The sequence below is a fragment of the Nothoprocta perdicaria genome, unplaced genomic scaffold, assembly GCF_003342845.1.
Source record: "Nothoprocta perdicaria isolate Ctin4 unplaced genomic scaffold, notPer1 scaffold_220, whole genome shotgun sequence".
NCBI lineage: Eukaryota > Metazoa > Chordata > Aves > Tinamiformes > Tinamidae > Nothoprocta > Nothoprocta perdicaria.
Window position 1 is genome coordinate 587,043 of NW_020455416.1, and position 26,479 is coordinate 613,521.

The following is a 26,479-nucleotide window of genomic DNA, read 5'->3' on the forward strand; positions in this document are numbered from 1 at the left end:
TGCGCAGGGAGCAGGGTGAGGGCCAGGGGCTCCGTGCGCAGGGAGCAGGGTGAGGGCCAGGGGCTCCGTGTGCAGGGAGCAGGGTGAGGGCCAAGGGGCTCCGTGCGCAGGGAGCGGGGTGAGGGCCAGGGGCTCCGTGCGCAGGGAGCGGGGTGAGGGCCAAGGGGCTCCGTGCGCAGGGAGCGGGGTGAGGGCCAAGGGGCTCCGAGCGCTCGCGCGCCGCCCACAAGCGGCCCCTGCGGAGCGCGGCCGGGCGCTCTGCGACACGCCAGATCCAGGGGCCGGAAACTCTTATTTATCCTATTTAATTTATTCACTTATAAAAACCTGGACAAATTCTCATGGTTATTTTGCAGCTGGTTTTATTAACCTGACTTATTTAAGAGCTCCTGCTGCCCACCTGCCAAAAGGAGTGGGAACAAAGCGCAGAAGCTCCTCTAGCTCGGTACAGTTTTCCACTGTTCTACTTAGTTTTAGGTCACATATGATTAGTTTCCCTCCTCCTTTACACATTACCTCATATTTGATGGTGCAGCAGTGGATTTGTTCAGCAATGACTACTGATACTTCGAAACAGTAAAACATCTCTCTGTACTGTTGCCCTCTCCCTGTATATATGTGCAGAAAGAGCTGGTTTCTGGCGCTAAGCAATTAATAAATAACAGAAAGCTAGCCACAGTGGAGAATTTCCTCTAAGAGGTGACAACTCCACCAAATACGACCGAGAAGCCCTGTGTAAAAGAACTACTAGTCCTAGACGACGTCCTGTCTAGTTTGTTCTGCTGCCAAAACACTGCCCCTTACCGTGACTGCTGCATGCCCCTGTTCACATGTTGTTACACGCCACCACAAAGAGAAACTTCGCTAGCAGGATTTTAAGGTATAAAAGGAACAGTGCTGGCTGGGTGTTTTTGTTGCTCTGCGCAGTTGCAAGCGCATCATCTTCCCACTGCCTTCCACGTCACTTCTGGCCGCGATTCTAGCGCTGTATTAGGGGCACTTGCTTAAAGGTGGCCCCGCTCTGGCTCATGACAAAAGCAGGCAGTGTTGAAGCAAAGAGGTGCTCACACACACACCCCCCTGGAAGGATGCAATCTGCCACCAATCCCACATGCGACTTCAAAAATCTCAATCAAAATAAACACTTTCTCACCTCTTTTTGTTAAAGAAAAAATAGAAGATTTTTTTTTCAGGTATCAGAGCAAGAACCACATTCAGATGAGCATCTTTAGCGCTCTCTGTTTTTATACAAGTCCGTTAAAGACAATTTCTTAAAATGTGCCTTTGTCATTAATAAAAACCATCAAACATAAACTATAAGAGGTGAGAAGGGGACAGAAGACGACACAGCAAGAGCACCATGCTGAGAGAAGCCCTGAATCGCTGCTCCCTGGGGGCTCTCCTCTCATCTCTCTGTCCTGCCAAACTGGGACAGAGCCTGAGCCGCCCAGCTGTGCCCCTATGGAAAGCTTGTGTTGCTGCCCATCCCCATCCCCATCCCCATCCCCATCCCCATCCCCATCCCCATCCCCATCCCAGCTCTGGCTCCATGGGATCAGCAGAGAGAGCAGATCCCCCCAGCCTCCTTGCCGCGGCTGGTAGCACAAGGCTCCTGTGGGGCTCCCTGTGGCCCTGTGCCTGCTGCAGCCCCTTTCATTCCAAACCCTTTGCTCACCGCTGTAGTGCACAGGCATAAGAACAGAGACCTGCCACTTCCCCCAGGGCCTGGGAAGCCTCCCTCATCTGGCCCTCCATCCCCACGGGCAGAGGGCTGCCGCTGCCACCCCAGTGCCACACGTGCACACACGCAGTCCAGGCACAGGCTGCCAACTGCCTCTTCCCTTCACACCCCACCTTTCACCACAGGGATCCCTCACCATATTAACGCGCCCCAGGGCTTCTCCAGCGAACATGGCAATCACTGCACATTGTCTTCAAGGGTTAGACTCATTAGCTTCCTTGATAAATATTAGAACTTTATAACTTTTCCTGGCACAAAGGATGTTTTTGTCTCTCAAATCCTAGGTAGGTGGCATTGACCTTTTTCCAAAGACAACCGATGCCACGTAAGTCACAAAGACTCACAACAGTGCTCTGTTATGCACCAGGAGTGCACCAACGTGCACACATAAAATAAAAAGAGCATCAAGCTGAGCTGCAAGCATGTGTTAAGGTTACGAAGCCCTTACTTGCCTGGCTGTGCGCCACAATGATGGCACCGTGCAGCTGTGTGGGCCTACCCCAGCCCACAAGCAGCTGAGTCACCATTTCACTGCCAGGAATAACCGCACGAGACCAGACCTCACCACGGACACTGGGTTTTGCTTTTCTGCAGTTCTTCTCAGCAAGCACAAACCCACATTCGCCAAGAAGCTGGCGGCCATTTCCACTCACTGTGCTTCATGAACGGTGCCCGGAGGTGGCGCATGTGCTGTTTGCAGCTTTGAGCACAGAGATATCAGGCGACACAAAACATCATACAGGTGTGTGTCACACTCCTGTACTTCTAACGAGGCTTCATTACATGCATCCCAGCTTAAATTCTTTGAACTGCCCCTCTCTTAAGACAGAAGTTACCCTGCCGTATAAACCAAAAAGCCAAAAGCCATAAAAACCAAAATGTGGAGACCACATTTGCTGTTTTGTTAGTACCTCGAATTGTGTGAAACGTTTTCTACCTGATATCCAAAGCAGACCATCCACCACATATCCCGCGTGGCACGAAAGGGATCGGTCAAAGGGCTGTACAAAGGTCCACTTGTTCTTCTTGGGGCAGTAGCGCTCCACGGTGGGCAGCACTTGCCGCAGCTCGTTCCTGCCGCCCGCGGCGTAGAGGAAGTCGCCCAGGGCGCCCAGCACGAAGTGCTCGCGGCAGTTCTTCATGGGGGCGATGTCGGCCCACGCGTCCGTGCGCAGGTCGTAGCGGCAGGCCGTCCGCACGGCGCACGTGCGCCCCGAGCCGTGCTCGGCCTCCCCGCCGGCCACGAAAAGGAAGTCGCCCATCACAGCCACGCAGTGGTGGCTCCTGCCCACGGGCATGGGCGCCAGCTCGCTCCAGTTGGCCACGCCGGCGATGTGCACGTTCTCCTGGTCCACCGGGTTGAAGTAGCGCAGCTCCCGCACTTTGCAGACCTCGCGCTTCTTCCCGCCGATGATGTAGAGGGTGTCGGACTGGAAGCGAGGCCTCGTCCTCCTCGTCTGCCACACGGGCTGCGCGTAGAGGCTCTGGTGATAGGCCAGGGCCTCCTTGACGAGCGCCGTGGCCGTCTCGCTGGCTTGCACGAGCGGGTGGGAGAGGGCCACGGCGTGCAGCGTGTCCACGTCCATGAGGCCGAAGCGGACGTACTGGAGCAGCTCGTCCATGTACTGGAAGCGACAGTTGTGCTCCAACCACCTCACTGCGAGCTGAAGGGGACAGGGGGAAGGAAGGGGAAAACAAAACACAACACACAGGCAAGAAAATAATCATCTGCGTACAATTCTGCCCAAATTTGGTCTTTAAAAACTGTGCTTACATCCTAAGAACTGTATACTTGCCTCAGTAGCAATACCAATCAGTGTAAGAAGTACTTGTGAACTAACGAATCAACATAAAACACACACTTTAAAGCACGATCTACGATATATATATATATACACACACAATGTGTATAAATATATATATGAACACACATATATATAGAAAAGCATTGTCTTTTACTATCCCCCCTCAAAAAATACAGTTTTTCACACTATTAACACCAGACTGTAATACTGCTATGCAATATTCCTGTTGTGCAGACTGGTGCAGATGCTTTAGGAAAGCACAATATCCAGGAATCCAGCTGCTGGAGCACTGTTACTAACACAGAGACTATGTGGTCATTGAAGGGAGATTAGAAAGTAGATAATTAAGATTGTGGTTAGATAATCAGACAAAAAAGAAGCTTTTTTTTTTTTTTTTTTTTTTTAACTGCTCCTTCTTTCACTTCTTTTATGACAAAAAAAAAAAAAGGAATATAACAAATAAATACTGAATCTCTCAATTTTTTTCCCCCTGCACTTATTTCAGTCATAAAATGAGGAGACATTTAAAGGGATCGGCAATTTGAGAAAGAGAGAAGCAGAGGAGGGCTTGGGACTGGAAGGGACAGAGAGAAAGAGGAAAGGAAGAGTCTAAAACCCAATTGTAATTATACCAATATAAATTGTAATTATACCAAGAGCCAAAAATAAACTTAGATTTTAAATCAGAAAGCACACCAGCTGGATCCAGCCAAGTCTATGAGGAGGCCAGGAAGGGATCTATCCCTAAACCATATCAAGAAAGCTGTATAAATTATTCTTGAAAAGATCCACTAGAGAAGATTCCTGAACTTCCTGAGGAGATCTATGCCCATGCTCTGCTCTCCTCTTGGACATTTCTTCTCTTCACCTCTGCAAGAGCCCAAATCTTTCAAACTGATGTCCCATTTTCCACTGCACCTTTGTATTTCTACTGCCGGGCTCAGGAAGCCCTGGTCCAGCTCTGAATCTCCTTTGAATCTGATGATTTCTGCATTCTGTCCATACAAAATGGAAATCAGTCTGCTACCTTTCTTTTCTCCTCCAACTCAGATGCATTTCAAGATGTCTGCTGCTGTTTTTACTTCTCTGCATTAAAAAAAATCTTTTCCATTTTCTCTCAGGTCACATTTCATAGGTGCCCGAACCTCTGCTGCTTGGCTATGGCTCTCTCTTGCAGAAAGGAAATGCCCCCTCTTTCTTGATATTTGAGCACCAAAACTGGGTAAAATCTTCCTTTTAAGGCTGTAGTAGTGGAAAGTAGATGGAAGGGTACCTTTTAGCACAGCAAGCTATGCCACTCATTTGCACATTGCTCCTACTTGAGACTTACTCTGTGAATGCCCTATGATATTGAGGATTCATGTTCAAGCTTACGACCTAGTCGTGCCACATCTTTTTCACGAGGTGCCGTGCTTCTATCTGTTGCTACTGAGCTGCCTATTTTATGTCACTGTCCCTGTCTGTTTAGATCATTCTGATTCTAATTTTATTTTTCAAAGTGCTTGAACACCATTCCATTTTCTGATGTTCTGAAAACATAAAGCTCATATTATTCTATCATCCAAGCCACTAACAAGACATTGAATAGCTCTGGGTGAGGACAGGCTCCTCTCCTTGAAACATCCTTTCATGCTGACAAAGGACTCGGAGCAGAAGATTTTTACCAGCTATGCAACAACAAAAGATTTATCTACAACTTAATGCGCTGTGCTGCTCATCTTATCACCCACACGGGCTCTAGGTAGTTGGTGCTGGACAGGGAGGCTTTGCTGGCATTGAAGCTGCTCGTAAAGAGCAACTGGGATCTGGGAATCACCATGTGTGATACCCACTGGCATCACTGGCCATCTGACCTCCTGCTAGTACTGAACACAGCTTGGCTACTGCATCTTATGCTACAAACACCCATGTGAATATATATTATAGAAATACAAACCTGTAGGCAACATACTAGCAAGTATCTGTGTATTTACTCATTGCAGGTTCCACCACCTCCACCCACCAGACCAGGAGCGGTCTCCTCACAGGGATGTTCCCATTTACTCCATACATACTCCGATTACAGAGCCTATTTTCTAGCCTCTCTGGCAGCAGGTTCTGGGAGCTGCAGTTGGTGTGGGCAAGATGAAGCCATTTGACACTTTGTGACATTGCAAGGACACATCCAGGCTTCTCTAAGGAGATTCCACTAATGCTTGAAAATACAACTGGGTTTAAAACACAAACAAGTAAGCAAAAACAAAGACATTCTCCCACAATTTGAAGTTTAAAAAATATTTATATTACTACTAAATAATTTACAAAATAAGGAAGGACTCCTACTCTTAGTACCATATAGACAAATGCTGTTTAAACTGTTAAAAGCTTCATTTCTTATTAATTTTAATATGTGAGTATGAGAAGGAAACCACAGCTCGGGACCTATATCAACTTTAATAAATAATTTACTTGCCATATTCATCCTCTAAACCAAACAAAAGACAAAACCAGGTGCTCAGAGGACATGATGCGGAGGCACTCGCAGGCCGTGAGGGAGCAGCCGGAGGAGCTCGGGGCGCCGCTGGGGCGCACAGCGGCCCCGAGGCTCCGCGCTCCGGTTCCGCGGCACTCACAGGGGTCGCTTCTGCTCCCGGCCCAGCCGAGTGACCCAGCCCTGCTGCTTTCCTGGGTTTCCAGCTCTCCTGGGAAGCAGCAGGTCCTGACAGGTTCTATCAACGCACAGGCCAGGCCAGGCCTGAACTTCCCTTGGCCTCGCGGGACATTTTCCAGCCAGATAAGCTGCTTGGCCAGGGCGAAGGCCCGGCACGTTCAGCACCCCCAGGTGTGTCTGTGAGTTACTTTAACTCAAAAACTTAGTCACAAACATTAAAATTTACACGCTTTTAGATTTTAAATATGCAAAACTAAGTTAGAGGGAGTTTCCTCCAAGGCTGGAACCAGATATATTCAAAGCAAACTACCAGATCTCTGCATGCCAATCTGATTGCATACCAGCGTAAGAAGGAAAAAAACAAAACAAAACAAAAACCTCCATCACTGCCCCCAATCTCTACTTTCAACACAAATCTCATCTGAATGGTCTTTCCATACTTTCCTGTTTATACATAAGCAAAATGAAAGCCAGAAAGAAATCAAATTAGTACCTTAAGTAATGATTAATAAGGCATAAAAGTAATGAAAGCAGCACAGCTACTACAGAAAGGACTTTGAGGGACCTAGGGAGCTTCAAATGCAAAACTTGAAGTTTACCAGCTGAACATTTGCTTTCAGTTTAAACTGCACTGCTTCATTTTCTTTTGCAATGCAAAACTGTATTTTGTCTGTAAATTGGCACATGAGATTGGGCCTCTCCTCAGAGTTTTTATAATGAACAAGTTTCAGATTTTCCAGACCAGGAAGCTCGTTCCTCAAAAGCACTTTGTTATTTAACGGGACATCACCTGGCCCCTCAGATCTCAGGTACAGGATCAGAACCTAAGTATAAACCTAGATATTCACTAGAGCTCTGGAACAAAGTCCACTGAAGCCCATGGAGGGACTTCCATTTCTAAAATAAAAATGAGGGGTTTGAATTTGTATCTCTGAAGGGTCCAAGTCCTTCTCTCTCTCCAGAGACTTCTAAGGAGGAAACCTGGTTTAGGGTATGAATTTAAGTATTTTATGTAAGTAAGGGGGACTAAATTGTACTCTACCATCCATTGATGTGTGTGTGTGTGTGTGTGTGTGTGTGTGTGCGTGTGCGTGTGTGTTTACACATCTATCTATCTGTCTATCTATATATATGCAAACAATTCTTTCTGGAAACAAGCAACAAGAAAGGATGATACATTTCCAAAGCTAAAGTTGCTCATGGGTGTTTTTAGGAAGCAGGCACAGAGGTGAAGCACCAAGCATGCGGCGCAGCACCCAGACCATCTTCTCCAACTCTATCAGTTAGGTTCCACCTTACATTTGACAGCAAGGGGCTCAAACCAACATGATATAGAGCCTTAGAGATGGAAATCTTTCTCTCCTTTTTTTTTTTTTTTTTTGAATTAAAAATGTGCATAAAAATAAGATTGTAATGAGCTGCATGTAGAACAATCAGAATTATTAGGTATTTGCATTTCTTTTGCACCTTGAGCCAAACAACTAAAAAATTATGCATAGGATTCTCTCAATCTGAACAAAGTAAATATTAATAATCTCGGAATCTGCAATGAAACGTCTTTTGCCCTGAACCGGGAAGAGAGCCCTCCCAGCGCGGAGCGCCGTGGCGCAGCGACGCTGCCTGTACTCGGGACGCGCAGGCCGAGGCACTCGTGTGTGCTCGGAAATAACGCGCTGCCGTCCCCCGCTCCCGCTGCACAGGCACGTTCTGAAATTACCTGTTTGTCAGCTTTACAAATGGGTGTCTGTGTAAGCAGCCTCCCGCGTGGCACCACATTAGCAGGCAGGCAAGCTCTCATCTGCACATGCTGATTTTACAATCAGAATTAAAACATTTACGCTGTTCAGGGTGAGCTGATAAACAGGGATTTTAGAATTTCTTTTCTTTTTTTTTTTTTAAATGTGAAAAAAATGAAAGAAAAATGTTCCTCTAGATGCATTATGCCTTTGGGCTCCATTTGAGGGAAGGGAAAAAAGACAGAGAAAGCTACTGTGAAGGTCACAGAGTGAAAGAACTTCCTCAGGGCACAGAATAAATTAAATCCCAAGGAAAAAATAAAATGTGATTTCCAGAGTGTGAGGCACAAACTCAAAATGACAATGATTGACAGGCAAACTATATCCGTGCAATATCGAAGACTGCACGTTCTCATTTACCTCAGTGTAGCCAGCAAGCGCCCATTAAACATCCGTCTGATGCCCAAATTAACCTTCTTGGCAAACTGAAAGAGGCACAAACTATCATAATCAACCTTTCATTATCACAGCAGCCTCTAGTTAAAGGGTCAGAATAATTGTGCCATCAGAGCCCTGATTGTTTTCAATCAACAGACGACTGGAGTGACAGCTCGGTGATGGAGTAGTTTGATGAAACCGCACCAGGCCTAATCAGAGCAGATGAAAGGAAGGCATGATTGGTGCAAATGAACAGCCGTGCCTCTCTTTTTCATTTACAATCTGAAATTACTCTTAAATTTACAGGGTTTTTTTTTCTCCCTTATGAGTACCTCTGGAAGAATGTTTGACTTATTATGAGTTCTGACAGTGCTGAGTTATAAAACACAGGTAGGGTTTTCAGCTGAGGCTTTAAGTGGATATTCAGCATAATTCTAACAAATTCACTCTCGAAAAGCACAAAATGACTAAAGACTTCCAATGACCTAACCTTTCCGTGCTGTTTGATTAGCAGAACAATTTATCACACATCGCGTTCTTCATGGTAAGAGAAGATTAAAAAAAAATGGGCAAGGCTCTTTTGCAAATGTTTTCTCTTAGCCAATGTATTTATTGCGTTATTGCTTTCCTGTTCTCTCTCTCTCTCGCTCACACACACACACACTTCAAGAGCAGTGCATTAAAAATGCTCTTCCCCTTGCAACAGAAGCCAGCGGGTGTTTGGAGGGAAGGAGGCAGCCGGTGGCTGCGCTGCTCGCAGCATCGGTATCCAGCTCTGTGCCGTGTTGCTCGCTCCCACGTGCTGATGTCCCACGTGACATCAACCTCAGCCATTAGGTGCTCCTCGCCAAAGCGAGCAGCAAATCACGGCACCTCACAAATCCAGCAACAACAACTTGGGCTCTCCTTTGGCACAAGCTGGAAAGAGCGGAATGTTCAGGCTTCCTGCAGCTCCTTGGCTACAGTCGACTTCTACCTTCACCCAACTGCAGCCACGGGGCTTCCCATCCTTGCAATGGCTTTGCAAGAAAGCCCCTGGAAATCAAAGAACCTCTTTGCATCTTCAAAGACAACAATTATTTCAAATGCAGAATGGCAGATCTTTTCTTATGTGATCTTTGCCATCATCACATGTTCTCTAGTCTACCAGCCATCACTAAATGTGTATCAACATTAGGGTAAGCATAGGAAAGCAAAAAGGAACTTAGTGGCAAAGATTAATACTTATCTGAATCAGGAGTAGTAAAGTACTGACTTTAGCCTTTTAGATAATTCTGTTTCCTGCACCTTTTCTTCACACTACCAAACACAGGTCTTACAGCCCTAAACCTGAAGGAATTAAGCACAACATCCCTCTCAGCGGAGAAACTCAACTTCCCTGAAGTCGTTGAAGAGGCTGTGAGCTGGCCTGGACACCCACCGTGGCGGACACAGAGGCTGGCATTTGCACTTGTTCCTGTTCTAGTTTAATACATTGAGGTTGGCTGTTGACACAAGCAGGTTCGCAGTAACTGAGTCTCTGAAGAAAAGGCATTCGAAAGGATATTAAATCTGAAAACAAGCAGTAAATATGAATGGATACTTTCAAGTTATCCCAAATCCCTACTCAGCAGGCTGCCTGCCCCTTACTTTCAGCCAGGTACATTCAGCATATTCAACTACAGGCCTTTTTTAGAAATATGTGCTTTTCTTTGTATAACAAGGAGTTTACTCCCTTCAGATAGCATAAAGGCTGCAAAACCAGTGCTGTTATGAAGGATGTGTTAACGTCAAGACCTGTCTAAAGGGAGCAGGACACTAAATGGTGCCTGGTCTATCCAAGGCCTAAGCACTTTCCCTCACTCCCTGCCTTTGACTGCTGGGTTCCCCTCCCATTTCAAATACTCAGGTGCTCAACCTTTTCTAGGTCTAAAGACCCTGCTTTCAATGCACATGCAGATGTGCTGAGCTCCTGGGAAGGACTCCAAGACATTCCCAAGTGCACCTGACCTAACCTGCCAAGGGAGAAGTATGGGAGGTGGCCAGCAGAGAAAAGATTGGGAATAAAGCTGTTTCCCACACAAACAGCGACCAAGAAGCACAGTCTGCCTGCCTTTGCGCCTCCTCCCATGCTGGGATCACACCAACCCTTCAAAGACACCCTTGTTCTGCTGCCTGTCTCCAACACCCTCGCACACTCCTACAGGACCCCTACACCAGCAGTGGTACCGCACTGAGGTGCAGGGGGGCTGCCAACAGGCACTCCCACAGAGCCAGGGTTTCACTGACAGGACTTGGAGACAGGAGGTTCAGGAAGGAGGCAGTCAAACTGTGACTGAACTCTAGACTTCAGTAAATATGTGGCCCAAAAGGAAGATGAGAGACTCCAAAGTTAACTAGCTCTGGAGAGCGCAGGCACTTACCAATGCATCTCCCTCAGGCTCCTTTGGTTGGAATTTTGTTGGTGTGGGATCTTGTAGCCTACGGATGACCATCAGTGGCTTGCTGAAAAGCATCCACTTGCGTGTGAGCCAGCGAGCATTCAACAGGCAGCAGGACCATCCTGATCTTTCAGCACTGAGCAGCACTCTACAAGCTCAGTGGTTGGGCACAGCAACATGAATCATGTGCTTTGGGATATTATTTCGGGATTAAGGTAGAGCTGCATAATGCAGCTTATTAATAGGAAGCATTTATCAAAGTTAATGGTGTTAAGGTGAATCACAATGTATTAAAAACATTTCTCAGATTTTCTCAAGTGCTGATATGATCTCTCTTCTTAAATCAGCCAAGCTGGAAAGCATCAATCACCAGTGCCCCATTTCTGCATTGGGCTGCTAGGTGAACATGCTATCCTATACAGTCCTCAGTGCCTCATGACCTGGACAGACCCCTTAGGCACATGAAAAGATCCTGCTGTCTCTCATCATCTCAAAAAAAAAAAAAAAAAAAAAAAATCAATATTTTTCCCCCTGCCACATTCTTGTTAGGAAGGGAGGAGCTAATACCTCCACTTTGCAGATGAGCCATATTGCTGCCAGCAATCCCAGCTGATCCCAGCAATCCAATCCAGTGCCATTCTCAGTCCACAGCTGTCCCATCAACACTGCCCTTCCCACAGGGCCACTGCACCACCCAAGGTTGGCAACAGGGATCATGCTGGTTACGGGGAGGTTTCGTTTTTCAGCCAAGTGCAAAGGACTTTTTTTTTTTTTTAATAGAAAAAATTATCAGCTTTATAATGATGACCAGTTATAAACGGTTAAGAATGGAAAGTACACTTTTCAAAATCTTATTCAATTGTTTTGAACACTTTATCCAATGTATTTATTATACTAGTTCTTATCGATATGGGAAATGAGACTACATAGAAGCTGAGCTAAAGACTAACTTCAAAAGAAATGTTTCAACTCCTCAGATTTTCAATAAACAACTATGTTCAAAAGCCAGTTTTACAAAAGGCTACTTGCAGTATGTTAATATGTTACATGTAGTAACACATCATATTAATATTAGAGCAAAAAGTTGTTCTAATGGAAAAAACTAAACTTTTCATCTGCTCAAACATGAAGTGAGGTAAGTTAAGGTGAGGTAAGGATGGACTGTAAACTCTCAGCTGCTGTAGGTGATCACAGCTCAAGGAAGCACACACCATTTTACACCTTCTGGCAAATCTGAACTTCAAAACTATCTAACACTTTCCTTCCAAGTCTCGCACAGCAATTTATAAGCACTAAAACTACAGCTTCCATGTGAGAAGCACACATTTCAACCATGATCCGGGCATGGAAACGGAGACAGAAAATTTCAGTGATTTGACACATGGCAGCAGTGGTCCAGCTAAGGTCCTGTCCCCACAACCTGACTGTGACTGAAAGGGTCTGCTCTCCACAGCCAAAATCCATTCGAGATTTCTGTGCTCTGCCCAAGACACAGGTTGGCACGATGTGTGCATCTGACAAAACATGAAGAAACAGACCCCTAAATATCAATGCAAATATCAATATATCAAAGCAATGAAACCAAACCCCAAAATTGGAATCCAGAACCAGGAATCTCATGTTTTCACACTAGACCAGACGCAGAAAAGAATTAGAAATGACAAGCGAGCTCCTTGCCATAAGTACTTCCTAGAAATGGCTTAATGGGTTCCTAAAAAACCAATGGACATTTGCCTCTCTTCAATAACTTCATCGAAGGGCAGGAAGTTCTGAGCCACAAACTCCGTGGCCACCCATTTCCTAACTCAGAAGAAATGCTCCTGTTTGGCCTTGCCATCATCTGTCACAACGGTCAAACCAGGACTGCTACATAAATTATCTCAAGTGGGCAACGTTGTAAAAACTTGCCATGAGCAAAAGTTTCTCTTGGTATAAACAGAACTCTCCACTTAGGACTAACTCTTCACTGTAATCTGAGCTGAGTTTAAGGAGAACAAAGTTGATGGCAGCATTAGATCAATTTAAATAATCACAGTCTCTCTTTGCTATAAGAAGGGTTAGGACAGAGCCCATGGGAGGCAGAGGAAACTCCCAGCAATCCTCCTTTCAAAATACAGAGTAATTCCATTTTTATTTTTAAATAAACATTCAGAGTGTAAATGTAGTTACGGTATTACAATCTATTTAGTATCTCATGCATTGGAAATAGCAGAGCTTATCTATAACTGGAGGAAAACAAACTTACTGATACTCAAACTGGTAGTTTCTATGGCTTTAATCTAATTTTCTTTCTCATTCTTCTTTCTTTCCACAATTTCAAATAGAAACAAGGTTTTTCCAGCTCTCAAAGGCGAACGTAATGAAATATGGAGCTGAGCATTCTCAGAAGAGGAAGCTTCACATTTTCTAGCTAGGTAAAAACCCACCAGAAAAAATGTTAAATAGTTTTATTGGAATTTCAAGAAAAAAGTAGAGATTATTGATATTTGTAACACTCAATAGAAGATGTTGACTAAGATGGTAACAAATGACTGCTTCATTTCAGCATCCGTAACATCTGCCGGGTTATGCTTACATAGTCTTTAATCCAAATATGAAAGGAGTGTTTCCAGCCACGTCTGGATTTCACAATACTACGGTCAAAGCAGCTTTCTTACACCACATACCTGCGTATTAATATAATCATCCTTCACTTAGCCTTTTCCAACAGATCAGCGCCACAAAGAATAGAACATTTAACACCAAAGCCCCACTAATGCGACCCGGACTATTGCAAACGCAGAACACGTTGCTGGGTCTTGCTGTGAGCACAGTCAGTGTCACCTCTGGCTGCTTGAGCCAAAACACAGGCCAGCTGCCCAGCTGCAGAGCGAGCCGAGTTGCCGAGCCCCGGGCACAGCAGCCTGCCCTGGTACCCGTGCGACACTCGATCTGAAGTTAATCACGGATAAATCAGACGGGGTGACGCTACCGTAGGACACTGAAGCACAACTAATGCCCTCCAGTAATCTCCTTATTGCTTGCAGCAACAGCAGCAAAATGATCAACATGGTGTCAACATGTTTCAAAATGAAAATTAGAAGAACACACAGTTGCTACTAATATAAACTTTTTTTATCTTAAAAAAAAAAAGGTTGTTTATCTTGTTATTGCTGATAAGTAGCAGTTATAATAAATTAGCCAGCATTCAAGAAATAACTTGTAGAAATTTTGAAAATGTCAAAACAACACTATGTAAAGCACAGAGGATTTTCCTATGAATGACAAGATCTAAGCTAAGGCAGACAAAGAGGGAGATGCCTGTAAAATCCACCAGGTAATGGGACAGCCCAAACAGCCAGGAGACATTTACACTACAAAGCAGGATATTGATATCATTACAGTTGATGCAGAAGTTATATCAGGAAGAACATATGTGATCTTGTGGATGACAAGTTGCCCATGAGGCAGCAGGGTGCACTGGTGGCCAGGAAGGCCAATGGGATCCTGGGGTGCCTTAAGAAGAGCGTCTCCAGCAGGTTGAGGGAGGGGATCGTCCCCCTATACACAGCCCTGGTGAGGCCACATCTGGAGACTGTCTGGACTCCCCAGTACAAGAGGGATGTGGAGCTGCTGGAGAGAGTCCAGCGCAGGGCTACGAGGATGATCAGGGGCCTGGGAACATCTGCCCTATGAGCAAAGGCTGAGAGAGCTGGGTCTGTTCAGCCTGGAGAAGAGGAGGCTGAGGGGGGACCTGATCAGCGTGTATAAATACCTCAAGGGAGGCAGTGAGGAGGAGGGGGCGGCCTCTTTTCAGTGGTGGCCACTGACAGGACTAGAGGAAACAGCCACAAATTGAAGCACCAAAAGTTCTGCAGGAACTTAGGGAAAAATTTCTTGCCAGTGAGGGTGACAGAGCCCTGGAACAGGCTGCCCAGAGAGGTTGTGGAGTCTCCTTCTCTGGAGAACTTCCAAACCCATTTGGATACCACCCTGTGCCACATGCTCTAGGTGTCCCTGCATGTGCAGGGAGTTGGACTAGATGATCTCTAGAAGTCTCTTCCAATCTGTGATTCCATGATCTGAGAACATTAGGAGGGAACAGTGCAATGTTTAGTTGCCCAAAGCCCCTGCACGCTGCCCTGTCTCCAGCAGCAACTCCGGAAGGGCACGGACTGAGCGCCCTGCGCCCCACCTGCCAGGTCGGCCTAACTGCCGCGGACGTCCTACCAAACATGCCGCAGACAGCAACGCTTACACAAATGAACCCCACCGAAACAGTCCGCACGGGCTGCCGGGATTGCTGCCGCTGCACACCCTCGACACAGGTGAGGGGCCAAGGAGATTTGCCTTTGGAAAACGAAATCCACATCCTAGCACAGGCCGGGCTTTCACAGCAGCTTCACTGGAGGGTAACTGCATAACCTTGCTTGGAGCTGTCCATGGCGCTGCCAGTGCAAGGGCGGCAGAGCCCTCACGGAGGTTAGGGAGATTTGCGAGTGGCTCCTTGGCACTTTTACACAGACTGCTCATGAAAAAGATAATATTAAGCAGGTGAAAACCCACCAAAACATCCACAGGGAATATGCTGATTTTAACATATAGCTTCACCACTCACCTCAGCCTCGATATGCATCAAACTCCTTTTTTCTCTCCTAGGCCTCTTGATAAGAGGCTGACAGTCACGTTAATGCTGGTCGTTTGCTACTTAGGCTAAATACTCCCTATGGACACGCATCAGGCCACCAGACATAATTTCACTTGCCCAAGAGAGAACTTAAACTTATTTCTTTAACAGTGAAATGCTAATATACCATTTAAATACAAAGCTGATTACTGGAAGGCTCTCCTTTACTTACTATTTGTAATGTTAACGTGTTTTGCAGTAGGGTTTCATTTCTCATTTAGTGAGGCCTTAATGTATATAAATCCCTGAGAAAGACAATTTTTGCTATGATATTAAAATCTGCTCCATAAAATTCAATGAAATCAAAAATTGCAATAAAAAAAAAAAAAATCAAGTATTACACAAATGGAAGGGCAAGTTTGTCCTGGTACATGGCAACCCACTTCCAGCAAGTGCTGTTCCATAGAGGAAACTGTGGGCATCACTAGTGAGGTCTGGAGGATGCTGGTGGCAGAGCTGGGCCCCTGCAGCAGCCTGCAAGACATCCAGCAGCTCTGAACCCCAGGGCATTTCTGCTGGAGCACCCAGTTAGCCCTGGTCACACGGGTCACAAGCAGAGGTAGATGTACCTATATTGCATGAAGAAGCAGTTACAAATAGGGTCCCTTACTTCTCTTTAGGGGAAGATAAACAGGCCAACAATCAGAAAGCTGGATTTACACGTGTGTTATTTTCACAAAACAGAGGCTTACTAACCTGTCACTTCTTTTGTACCTATTCAGCCAAAGCCACTTCTCTCCTATAGAGACCAAAGGTTGATTTTGCACTGCAGGCTCCTGGGAAGAAAAGGAAAAGCCAGCACTGCCTTTGGCCATGGGAGGTGGCTGGGTGTGATACACACGGGCTCCACCGGCTCCTACCTGAGCACCCACGTGCCCATGGCTGAGCACTCGTGTGCCCGCGGCTGCCTGGGGAGCAGCATCCACCAGCTTTTCCACATTACTGAGCAGCTCATGTCATAGAATCATAGAATCATAGAATGCCGAAGGTTGGAAGGGACCTCAGAGGTCATCGAGTCCAACCCCCCTGCTCACGCAGGGTCACCTAGAGCACGTGGCACAGGGCTGCATCCAAGCGGGTTTTAAAGATCTCCAAAGAAGGAGACTCCACAACCTCTCTGGGCAGCCTGTTCCAGTGCTTTGTCACCCTCACAGTGAAGAAATGCTTCCTTAAGTTCCTGTAGAACTTCCGATGCTTCAGTTTGAAGCCATTTCCTCTAGTCCTATCCCTGCCCACCACTGAAAAGAGGCCACCCCCCTCCTCCTCACTGCCTCCCTTGAGGTATTTATACTCGCTGATCAGGTCCCCCCTCAGCCTCCTCTTCTCCAGGCTGAACAGACCCAGCTCTCTCAGCCTTTGCTCATAGGGCAGATGTTCCAGGCCTCTGATCATCCTGGTAGCCCTGCGCTGGACTCTCTCCAGCAGCTCCACATCCCTCTTGTACTGGCGAGCCCAGAACTGGACGCAGAACTCCAGATGTGGCCTCACCAGGGCTGAGTAGAGGGGGATGATCACTTCCCTCGACCTGCTGGAGACGCTCTTCTTAATGCACCCCAGGATCCCGTTGGCCTTCTTGGCCACCAGGGCACACTGCTGTCTCATGGTCAACTTGTCGTCCACCATGACACCCAGGTCCCTCTCTGCGGGGCTGCTCTCCAGTAGGTCCACCCCTAATCTGTACTGGTGTCCAGGGTTATTCCTCCCCAAGTGCAGGACCCTGCACTTGCCCCTGTTGAACCTCATGAGGTTTCTCGCTGCCCAGTCCTCCAGTCTGTCCAGGTCCCTCTGGATGGCAGCACAGCCCTCAGGGCTATCAGCTACTCCACCCATGTCACGAAACCAGACTCAGTGGCAAAGTAATAATTAATGAGAAACTCTTAATAATGAAACTTGAGAAGAACTGGCAAACTCTAAGACGGATCTACTCTTAATTTTAACCATTTAAAAATATATATATTTACACTCTCTAATAGTCTACTTCATCAGAGCTGAATCAAGCGCAATATTTACTACAGCATCATTTGCCCAACATACTGCCAGGGACAGAGTGATCCAGTCAACATTTCAAACTATCAGTATTATCCTTGAATAGTGAACTTATAAGCCTCCTGACACTGATTTTTCATAATGTTTATGGCTGAGATATGACCATACTGCAGCTGAAGCTGACATTAGTTTATTGTTTAAACTTTTGCCTTGTTTTCTCCTCGTCAGGGTTGCAGCAAGCAGCCCTCGACTGCTCCATGTCTCTGAGCAGGGTCCAGCTGTTACCAAGGCTGGTTACCTTGTCAATCATCAAAGGAGAGAATTAATCTGCTTGCTTAAGATAGAGCCAGCAAGTCTTTTCAGTAAAGACCAATTATAAAAAAAGATTCTATTTTCACCTCATGGAAAACTAGACATTTATGTCCTCATCATGACCATCTCCTGTGAATAAATTATGCAGCTCAGATACAAATATATCATGAAGCCCTCTTCACAAAGCAAGAAGGAACAATTTGCTTGGTTAATCTTTGTTTTCTTTATATTTTTTAACCCTTTCTTTCATATCTCAATTTTAAATTTACTCACATTTTAACACAGCAGACAAGTCATACATTTCATGTGGTCACAAAGTAATTCTTAATAATTTCATATAGTAGTCAAATGAAATAATTAGTATGAAAAAAAATGCTATGCCACTTAATAATCATTGTTATTGGCTTAGCCCATTGGAGTGTTTTACTCCAATGACTGAGGTGAGGAAATTGCTCCTATTTCTCAGCCTGTAGGGGTTTTATGTCATAGATGCTTTGCTTGTTTTAAGAAATACATGTTAATATTTATTGTCTAAGGCATCTTGAGAAATAGTTAACTTACAGCAGTCCAAACAGCTTAATAAATTTTTAACTATGATTAACTTCAGTTTGTCTATTATAACCTCATTTAAACTTTCCTTTCTGAAAGAATCGTCAGGAATTACTACATTACTATAAACTAATTGATATTCTAAATTATTGACGTTAATGCTACTGGTTAACTTCCTCCAGCTTGATTTGTTCAAGGATAAATTCTAAAATATATCTAAACTACAACTAAAGCTGGGCCATTTGTTATTGGTAGTCAAATGAGAATCTAGAGGGGGCTAAATATGAGCTGAAATCCCCACAGTTCCCATCATATTCAAGCACAGCTCTGCATACACATCTGTAGGTGCCTTAATCTTCATGTGAGTTGGGTGCATCCAGGGGACACTGGGAATTTAGGCAGAATAGCTGCGCTTTGCACAGCGATCCTTTGCAGGGGTTCTTGAGGAACGTGAGTCCAGGGAGCCCTACTAGGCCAGGTGCCTCGACACCCTGGGGACACGTTCAGCCCCTCGTGTCCTGCTCATGTTCAATGTGGCCATCTTACCTGTGGCCAGCTACGAGTCACCTCCCCATCTCCGCCTTTCTCTTACCTGCCCCACTTTGTGCCAATTTCCTCCTCCTTTCCAACACCTCTTGCTTTGCTGTTCTTCTCTGAAATACTGGATGGGAATTTGTCAAAGTCAATGAGCACTTTATTACAGTGAGAGTGCTCCGTAATGAACAATTCAGCAGTTTAATGAGATTCTGTAGATCTGTCTCCAACCTGTCCATCAAGTTTCACTTCTATAAAGCACCCTGACACTAATCCTCTGGCATACCCAATCTTCACCCTGGGCTGAATATTAGATTCTTCCATGGTATATTGCATTACCACTATAACCTTAGCAAAAATGATGAACTTAACTACACTTGAGGCAATACAGCTGGTCTGATTCGATTTTCTTCTATTGCGTTGACTATGAAGGAATTACTTATTTACTAAGATAAAGCAAAAACAGTTTCTTATTGACTCCTGAATGCCTAAATTGGTAAATATTTGTGTGTGTCTTTTAATTCATTTGGGGGACCTGGAATATTTATAAATATATATTTATTCATGGTTCTACAGAATGCATTAAGACGACACACGTTGCCTGCAGCAGCAAACTGCTTTAGGAAGCTCTGCGTAACTGCCTAAGTAACCTTTACAGAGGCAATTATGATAACACTTAAATGGGCAGCGTGGAGCCTGTTGTCACTCAGAAGGCAGCGTGTTGTCATTGAGTAGCTCTCCCCAGTACGACTCTGCAGCAGTAGCAGGAGCTTTGTCAGCCTTGCCTCATAAAGCGTCCAGTGACCACAGTGCAGACAGTGCAGGAAATTATTTATGAGTTACTCCTGCAGGACAAGGGAACGCCCAAAGACCGAGAGACTTCCCAAACGCTGTTGTGGCCAGGTGTGTAGGGCACAGGATCCAGCAGCCTCTTGTCCTATAATAAGCTACCATTAAACAACTCTTGCAGGGCCCTCTGCAGTACCTGTTCAACAGCAAGAGCATTCCCAAGCGCAGATCTAGGAGACTTCATTGTGCATGCAGAGAAATGATCATAAAACCCAAACTGGCCAGTCTGCTGTGCCCCATATAAAAATATGCACATCAAAATGCACCTTGCTGATCAAGGGAACATAGGGCAGGACTCCAGAGCCTCCAGCTTTAGAAGCAGAGCCGAGAAGCAGCGCAGGTAGCGCGTGGCAGGTTCTGCTGCACACACACTCCCCAGAGAGCAGGAGGGGAGGAGCGGGACTAGCTGCAGGAAAGAGCGTCTTCAGAAAGACTCCAGAATCTCAGTCCCAAAGTTTTGGGATCAAATATGGCAGTTATCAGAGCAAAGGATTAAATTAAACGCTGTGTTGCCTTTATAGCTTGACGAGCTGAAGCTGGAATATTTGGTTCCTACCTGTTGCTGTTCACAAAGTACTTTACGGATGGTATTTTATACTTGAGAAAATGACAGTAGATGGTTGTAATGATTTGCTAAAGATAATCCAAAATGTAAGAAGATAAATAACAGAGTTTTAAATATAAATAAATCTTCTGAAACTCAAGCTTCTCTGTTGGGCTGTTCTAAAAGAAAGAACAGATTTCTTCCAAATCAATTAAGTTCTACCTTGAAAAGCCCTGAACCACTTCCACTATATCATGAGCTCCAATTTTTACCAGTGACAATGTTTCCAAGGCTGGATTTTGTTTGCTTTTCTACACCTGTCTTTGCAGGCTACATGTATTTTTGGCACTGCGTTTTTTTTTTCTATAACAAACCTCACAAACGTTACTCTTGTTAACATTCTACATCTGTCAAGCTGTGGTCCCTTTGGAGATGCAGCTTTTTACAGTACAAGTGACTGTGCCCTGCTGCCCCCTGCACTCATCCTGCAGCGGAGCAGCCCGCGAGGACTCCGGCTTTGGGAGCAGCTGGGACCCTGTGCAGCTGCAGCGACTGCCTGGAGTCAGCTCAGCCGGAGCTGCTGGAAGCGCCGGGAGGAGCTCGCGGGAGAGCGCCCGTCATGCGCCGGCCTCGCTCCCCAGCAAAGCTGCATCTGGGAGAGAGCATCTCATCGCACCTGAGTCACACAAATTAAGCAAGAAGCGGAGTCCCCTGCAAATGAACTAAGAATGCTAACATAATACAACATTTTTTAAAACTCAGTTAAAAAATAAACCCTCAGCTATTAATCAAAGTTTTTGCTCAAGTCCTTAAATCTCTCAAGATTGCTCCAGGCTACAAAGAAAGTACTGTTATATTATGGTTTACAGAGTATCACACATTTTCCTTGTTTCACTGATTTCCTTACCTGCCAGATTTGTTCTTCACTGAGTGAAGTGAGTCTGTCGCTCTTGAAAACTTCCCGAAGGAGACAGTATGGGAGGGCCAGCACCTCCTCAGGATGACTCTTCAATAGCTCAGACAGATGTTTTACTAAGAAGTCAACCACTGCATTCTCCAGCAACGTGAGGTTGAAGAGGTCCGCCAGCTTATACAGGTCCAAATAATTGAAACTATTTAGTTCCTAGATTGGTGAAGCAAACAAAATATGTCTCACAAAAAAAAGAAAACAAAGGCAAAAAAAAAATCCTGAGATCTCAGATAATAAAAAGGTGGCTCTTTTGGAAACTGGGGAGAAAGAAGGCAATATAACTTTAGATTAATTAACATAGTTTCATTCACAATGTATGTGCAACTGCTACCGCTGCATATGCAAATCTACCTGCGAGTTCTCATTTGCACCTCAACAGCTCACGTTATATATGTGCACAGCAGCCACGAGAAATACAGGGTAGTACACAGAATAACAAACCAGCATGACTTACAGCATATGTCAAAGGCTCTCAGCACTTAAAAAGTGAATTAAAAATATATATTTGTTAATTACAGTGGTTGGTTCCAAACATTTGTTTGTTCATTATTTACTAGTTTGAGCGAGCGAGAAAACATGTAGAGCAAAACTCCCAGCTCCACTGAAACAAAACACTTCCTCATGACATGATCGACTGCATTTTCTGTATAAATTTATCTTCAATGAACAAAACAAGCAAAAAAGAAATCCTTTTTTTTTTTCCTCCCCAGCAGCAACCTGTAGATGACATTGGCCCCAGTCTTTCTCTTCTTTTGTTCTAACAGCAGAAAAATCTGCAGACAAAAGCTACACTCCTCACGACAAGAAGAACTTTTCCATCCAGCTAACAGATACCCTACATTAATGAACCAGCAATTTCAATTGATCATTCTTTCTAAGTTAGCGCCTGGGCTTGGAAGTGCTCCTGTCCTAGTCCGAGTGCATTTGGGAAATAGGAGTGTTGATCTGCCCTGCCCCTGGCTGTGCATTCGCCTTCCCCAAGCAGCATTTCCATCTTTCTGACTGTCGCACCGTCGGTCCCCAGGTGGTGCCCGTTTCCCTTCGTTGCCCAGTTAAGTCAGGGGCTGGAGCGGGAAAGAAACAGACTGAATTAGGCCAATTTCCCCCTCCCTGCTCAGCTGGGGCCAGGGCAGCGAGGAGCAAACCTGACAGGAGCCCCGTGCGTGGGCGGCGAGTGAGGCGGGCGGCGCCAGCGGCCGCAGCGGCAGCGCGAGGAGGTCGGTGGCGACACGCTGGGAACCGCGGCTCAACCGCGGGCCGGGATCGCTCCCCCAGTACCCACCCGCGGAGCTCCCCAGGTGCTCCAGGCAGATGCAGCGAAGAGGCAGGGAATACAGGGTGGGTGGTTTTGTTTTGTTTTGACCTGCTTGGAATAGTCAGCACTGAAGGAAGTTGAACTGAAATCATCTTTCCCTCTAACTGCTCACCTACGTTGGCAGGGCTATATGTATAAATAAATAAAATTCTATCCATTATCTACTTCAGCTCTATCGTAAGATCCTCATATTTTTTCCTTGAAAGCTAAAGGTTGCTTATGGTGCTGGAATAAGCACTGTAAGCTGGCTGCCCATGAGCCACACAAGTCCCACGTGGTTCCACTGTGTCATCTCCTCTCCACAGTGAAACAGAGCAGGTAAAGATAAATCCTCGCCAAGAGCACAGTGAAAGAAGAAAAGAATGAATGTATTTTAAGTGAGAGGGGTCTGCTATGCGTGTGTTTCTTGAGCAGCATGTGCAGATCACAGATGGCACCTCACGCCACCACTCTGATGGCCAAGCAGCTGTGGCACGACGTCAAAGAGCATCATCCAAGTAAACATCAGAGCACTTACTGTCACGTGTGGTAACAACCACGTTTTACTGTCACTGGTTGGAGAGACCAGCTCTAAAAAAGGGATCATCAACTACCTGAAGGAATTCCAAACATGCAGGAAAAAAAAAAGAAATCAGTGCAACCAACAGCTATAGTTTGGAATAACAGAAAAAAAAAACCCAATAATCCAGATTTGTGATCCCAAGATGAACTTTCTCGCTGAGATACAAGCCTGATCAAAGTCCACTGCATGCCAATGGAGAAGGCCAGAGGGACCTTGGTGGTCTGCAGATAAGAGCAGGAATGTCTGCTCATTAGACTGCAAGAGTGTCACACATAAATGCTATTTTTTTTCCCTGAAAAGACAAACAAACCAACAAAAATCTTCAAATCTTCAGTGAAATCTAAAACACACTGCAGAGGCTTCATTTTTATTTGGATATTTGTGATCATCTCCAAAACTCCCTTATTCCCTCAAATCAACAGCAGTTGGCATTTTTGCTGAAAAAATTTATATAATTTTTGATTATATTACCTAAAGATACCCATAGAAAACTGAACTATCAGTTGTTGATTTACAGTATAATTGAGTCATATTTACATGTTCATTTACTCATTTCAGGTGTTTGTTATACACATCTATTTATTATGGGGGTTATTTATCTGTGTTGCCTTGAGATTTCCTGCGGCACGAAGCGCTAGTGACTTGTCACAACCAGCATTTTCCTGCCTGGTGCTGCTGCAGGGCGTCCCTTGCAAACTGCCCTCGCACTGCCATCACCAACTCACTTGTCCTTCTCCAAGGTTGATCTACAAGTCTGTATTTCACACCAAAGTACTGCATTAGCTTTAAAAATGCAAATTATCACATTGTCAGAGCAACATCTCTGACTCCTATCATGATTATGCAGTTCTATACTGGACACTACTGTCTCTATGATGGTACTAGAGGGCACAAATGTTATGTTGAGATTGCAACACGTATATTGCTGATGGGACAACCCAGCCCTCAGTATGTGGCAAGACTTCCAGAAACACCAGGCTCCAATGGAGTGTGTGAGCTAGCTGCAGAGACCCTTATCTTTTGGCATTAAAAGAAAAGAAAGTAGCCAAAAGATCATCACCAACTCATCCTGAGTTACTTTCTTGGAACAGCATTTTTCAACTAAACTCTTAAATTCAGACTTTCTGCTAAATGCATAAAAGTGAAATTGTTACTCTTCCTACTCAGCTGTGGGCAGGTAAGAGTTCTGTCTGCCTCTGCTTTCCAGGAGTTTTAGTATATGGCGTTAATAGAGTAGTAATAAAAATTTAAAAGTTGGGCACAACTTTCTTCTGGAATTGTATCACAGCAACTTTCTTTTTAATAAGGAGTACACAACAGGTATTGATTTCTGTATTTCCATATTTTCTGTGTGTTTATATTTTAATAATTAATAAATTACTGTGATTTGCAAAGTTGTTTTGTTATAAACTTTAAAATAGGCCACTTATCTTTTTTGAATTGAACGACAAGATATGAGCACAAGCAGAACTCTCAAGAACTAAGAGAATTAAGGATTAGTAGCAATGCTGTCTTTTCTACCCGAATGCCTTTTACACCACTGAAACACTTTTGGACAATGAAAATACATTTAAGATTATATATAAAGAGAGATCTTAGAGTTGAAATGTTTCTATAATCCCATCATGAACTCAAACCAGTTGAACAAATTAACTAAACGGTTTATCAGTGTGTACTTCAACACTGAAGAGGTGTATCTGGCCCTATGCATTCGACATACTAGGCTTTTTCCACAAGCTGACATTTAAAATCCTCATGAAAGAAAAAGTTTTCCAAAGGTGCAAACAAGGCAATATTAAATACTTAGTGATATGACACTGTCTGAATTTTAGTGCAGAACTATATCATATCTGTATACTAAAATTGCCAAACAGGAAGCGTTCTTTATAAACACTGCATTTAAATTACTTTCAAATTCCTCTTCGTTCATTTGTATTTTTAAGAATAATTGCACTGCACAAGCCACAAAAACAGATACAAAGACAGATAAATTACAGTTAATCATAACCGAGAACACACAGTAGACTACAATGCACCTCTATTCCTGTGCTCCGCGTTATAAATAGCAGAAAAAGTGCAAGGAGAACTGAGGGGAGAGAATGCATTTCTTTATGACCTTATTCGAAAGATAAACTCCTTGGGGAAATACAATTTATTCAGATTATCAAGACCCTGCTGTGCAAATCTACAGTCTGGGAGCACACTACAGAGATCAAAAAATATTTACTTTATTCTGTGGGGTATAAAAGCTTTTAATGAATGCATAATTAAGACAGAGAAAAGTATGTGCAGCTCTGGAGATTCCGCTGCCGAGCCAGGCCGCCAGTATCCCGAGCTCCTTCCGTGGCCGCTTCCCGCGTGGGCCGTGACCAAGCGGCCTCCCCCGCGCTGGGGCCCGGAGCCCGACCCCTCCACGCTCTCCACAAGGCTACGTGCAAGAAACCAGCTGCCCCCCGGGCAGGATCCCAGCAGAAATCACTGCCCGGGGGTTCTTCATTGCTACGGAGCATTCACAAAATGAACAACAAGCAGCAGGAAAACACGCTTATGGGACAAGAAAAGGAATCAGCGGCATTTAAGCAGAAAATGAATGTGTTTCCGTCGGGGCGAACTCTTTCTTGCTACGCCGAGAGGTGCCCGGGGTGAAGAGCCCCACTCGTTAACCCACCACTCCCATCCTGCAGAAGCACCAGCTGCCTGCACAGGAAAGGCACAGGAGGGGCCCTTGGTTCACACCTGGCCCATGCACAGACCTATTTCAGGTCTCATCCCAAGGGATTTAGGGACCCCAAGCCCTCCTGCTGAACCATGGAAGCCGTTGGTGCTGAAGCAGGGGCACGACGGGGCAGCTGGCTCAGGATCTCCTCACATTCTTTACACCATGAGGTGCAGTACAGAGGTGTTTATAGGCACAGCTAAGAACAACTTCGTAACTGACTCATTTTACCAAATCCGTTATCCTTCAATGTGGCCAATTTGTCAGCTCCGTCGCAACTTTGTCTTTCCCTTATCCATTCATTGCTGCTGAGTTTTCAAACCCAGAAAGATCAAGTTTGTCCTTCAGAGCCCCAGCAAAGCTCTCGGAGGAAGCAGCCAGAGAAACCTCCACCGTGGGCAAGAGGAATCACCAAAACCAGGACTGCACAATGCCGGTTCTTGCCATCCTTTTGCAGGGTCTAAAGACAATTCAAGCCATGAGAAGGCAGGACTGCAAGCTGATTCTCCAGCAACCCTGGATAAGCTCCTTCTGGGTCATAAATTTAGAAAGATCTGTCATAAAATTACTTCAAGGTATCGCTCCCAACTGCTGCCCCCAGCAGGCGCAGCTGATTTGGAGACTCCTTCTTCTAATTTCGAGCTTAATTTACTCAGACAGTTTATACACATTTGTTCCTGTGCCAA

At 45.2% G+C, this 26,479-nt stretch overlaps 1 protein-coding gene across 4 annotated transcripts in view; it reads right to left on the reverse strand.

The window, feature by feature from the left end:
- The window catches only part of KLHL32 (kelch like family member 32), a 93,776-nt gene that overhangs the window by 6,912 nt on the left and 60,385 nt on the right, over window positions 1–26,479 (reverse strand). For 2 of the 4 annotated variants that reach the window (XM_026039172.1, XM_026039171.1), the window contains 2 exons: window positions 21,138–21,353; window positions 2,679–3,405 (listed from right to left, as the gene is read on the reverse strand). In XM_026039172.1, the coding sequence (XP_025894957.1) occupies window positions 2,679–3,405; window positions 21,138–21,353 (943 nt within the window). Of the gene's footprint in view, window positions 1–2,652; window positions 3,406–21,137; window positions 21,354–26,479 lie in introns of all 4 variants that reach the window. The other 2 variants (XM_026039174.1, XM_026039173.1) reach the window with 2 other exon arrangements.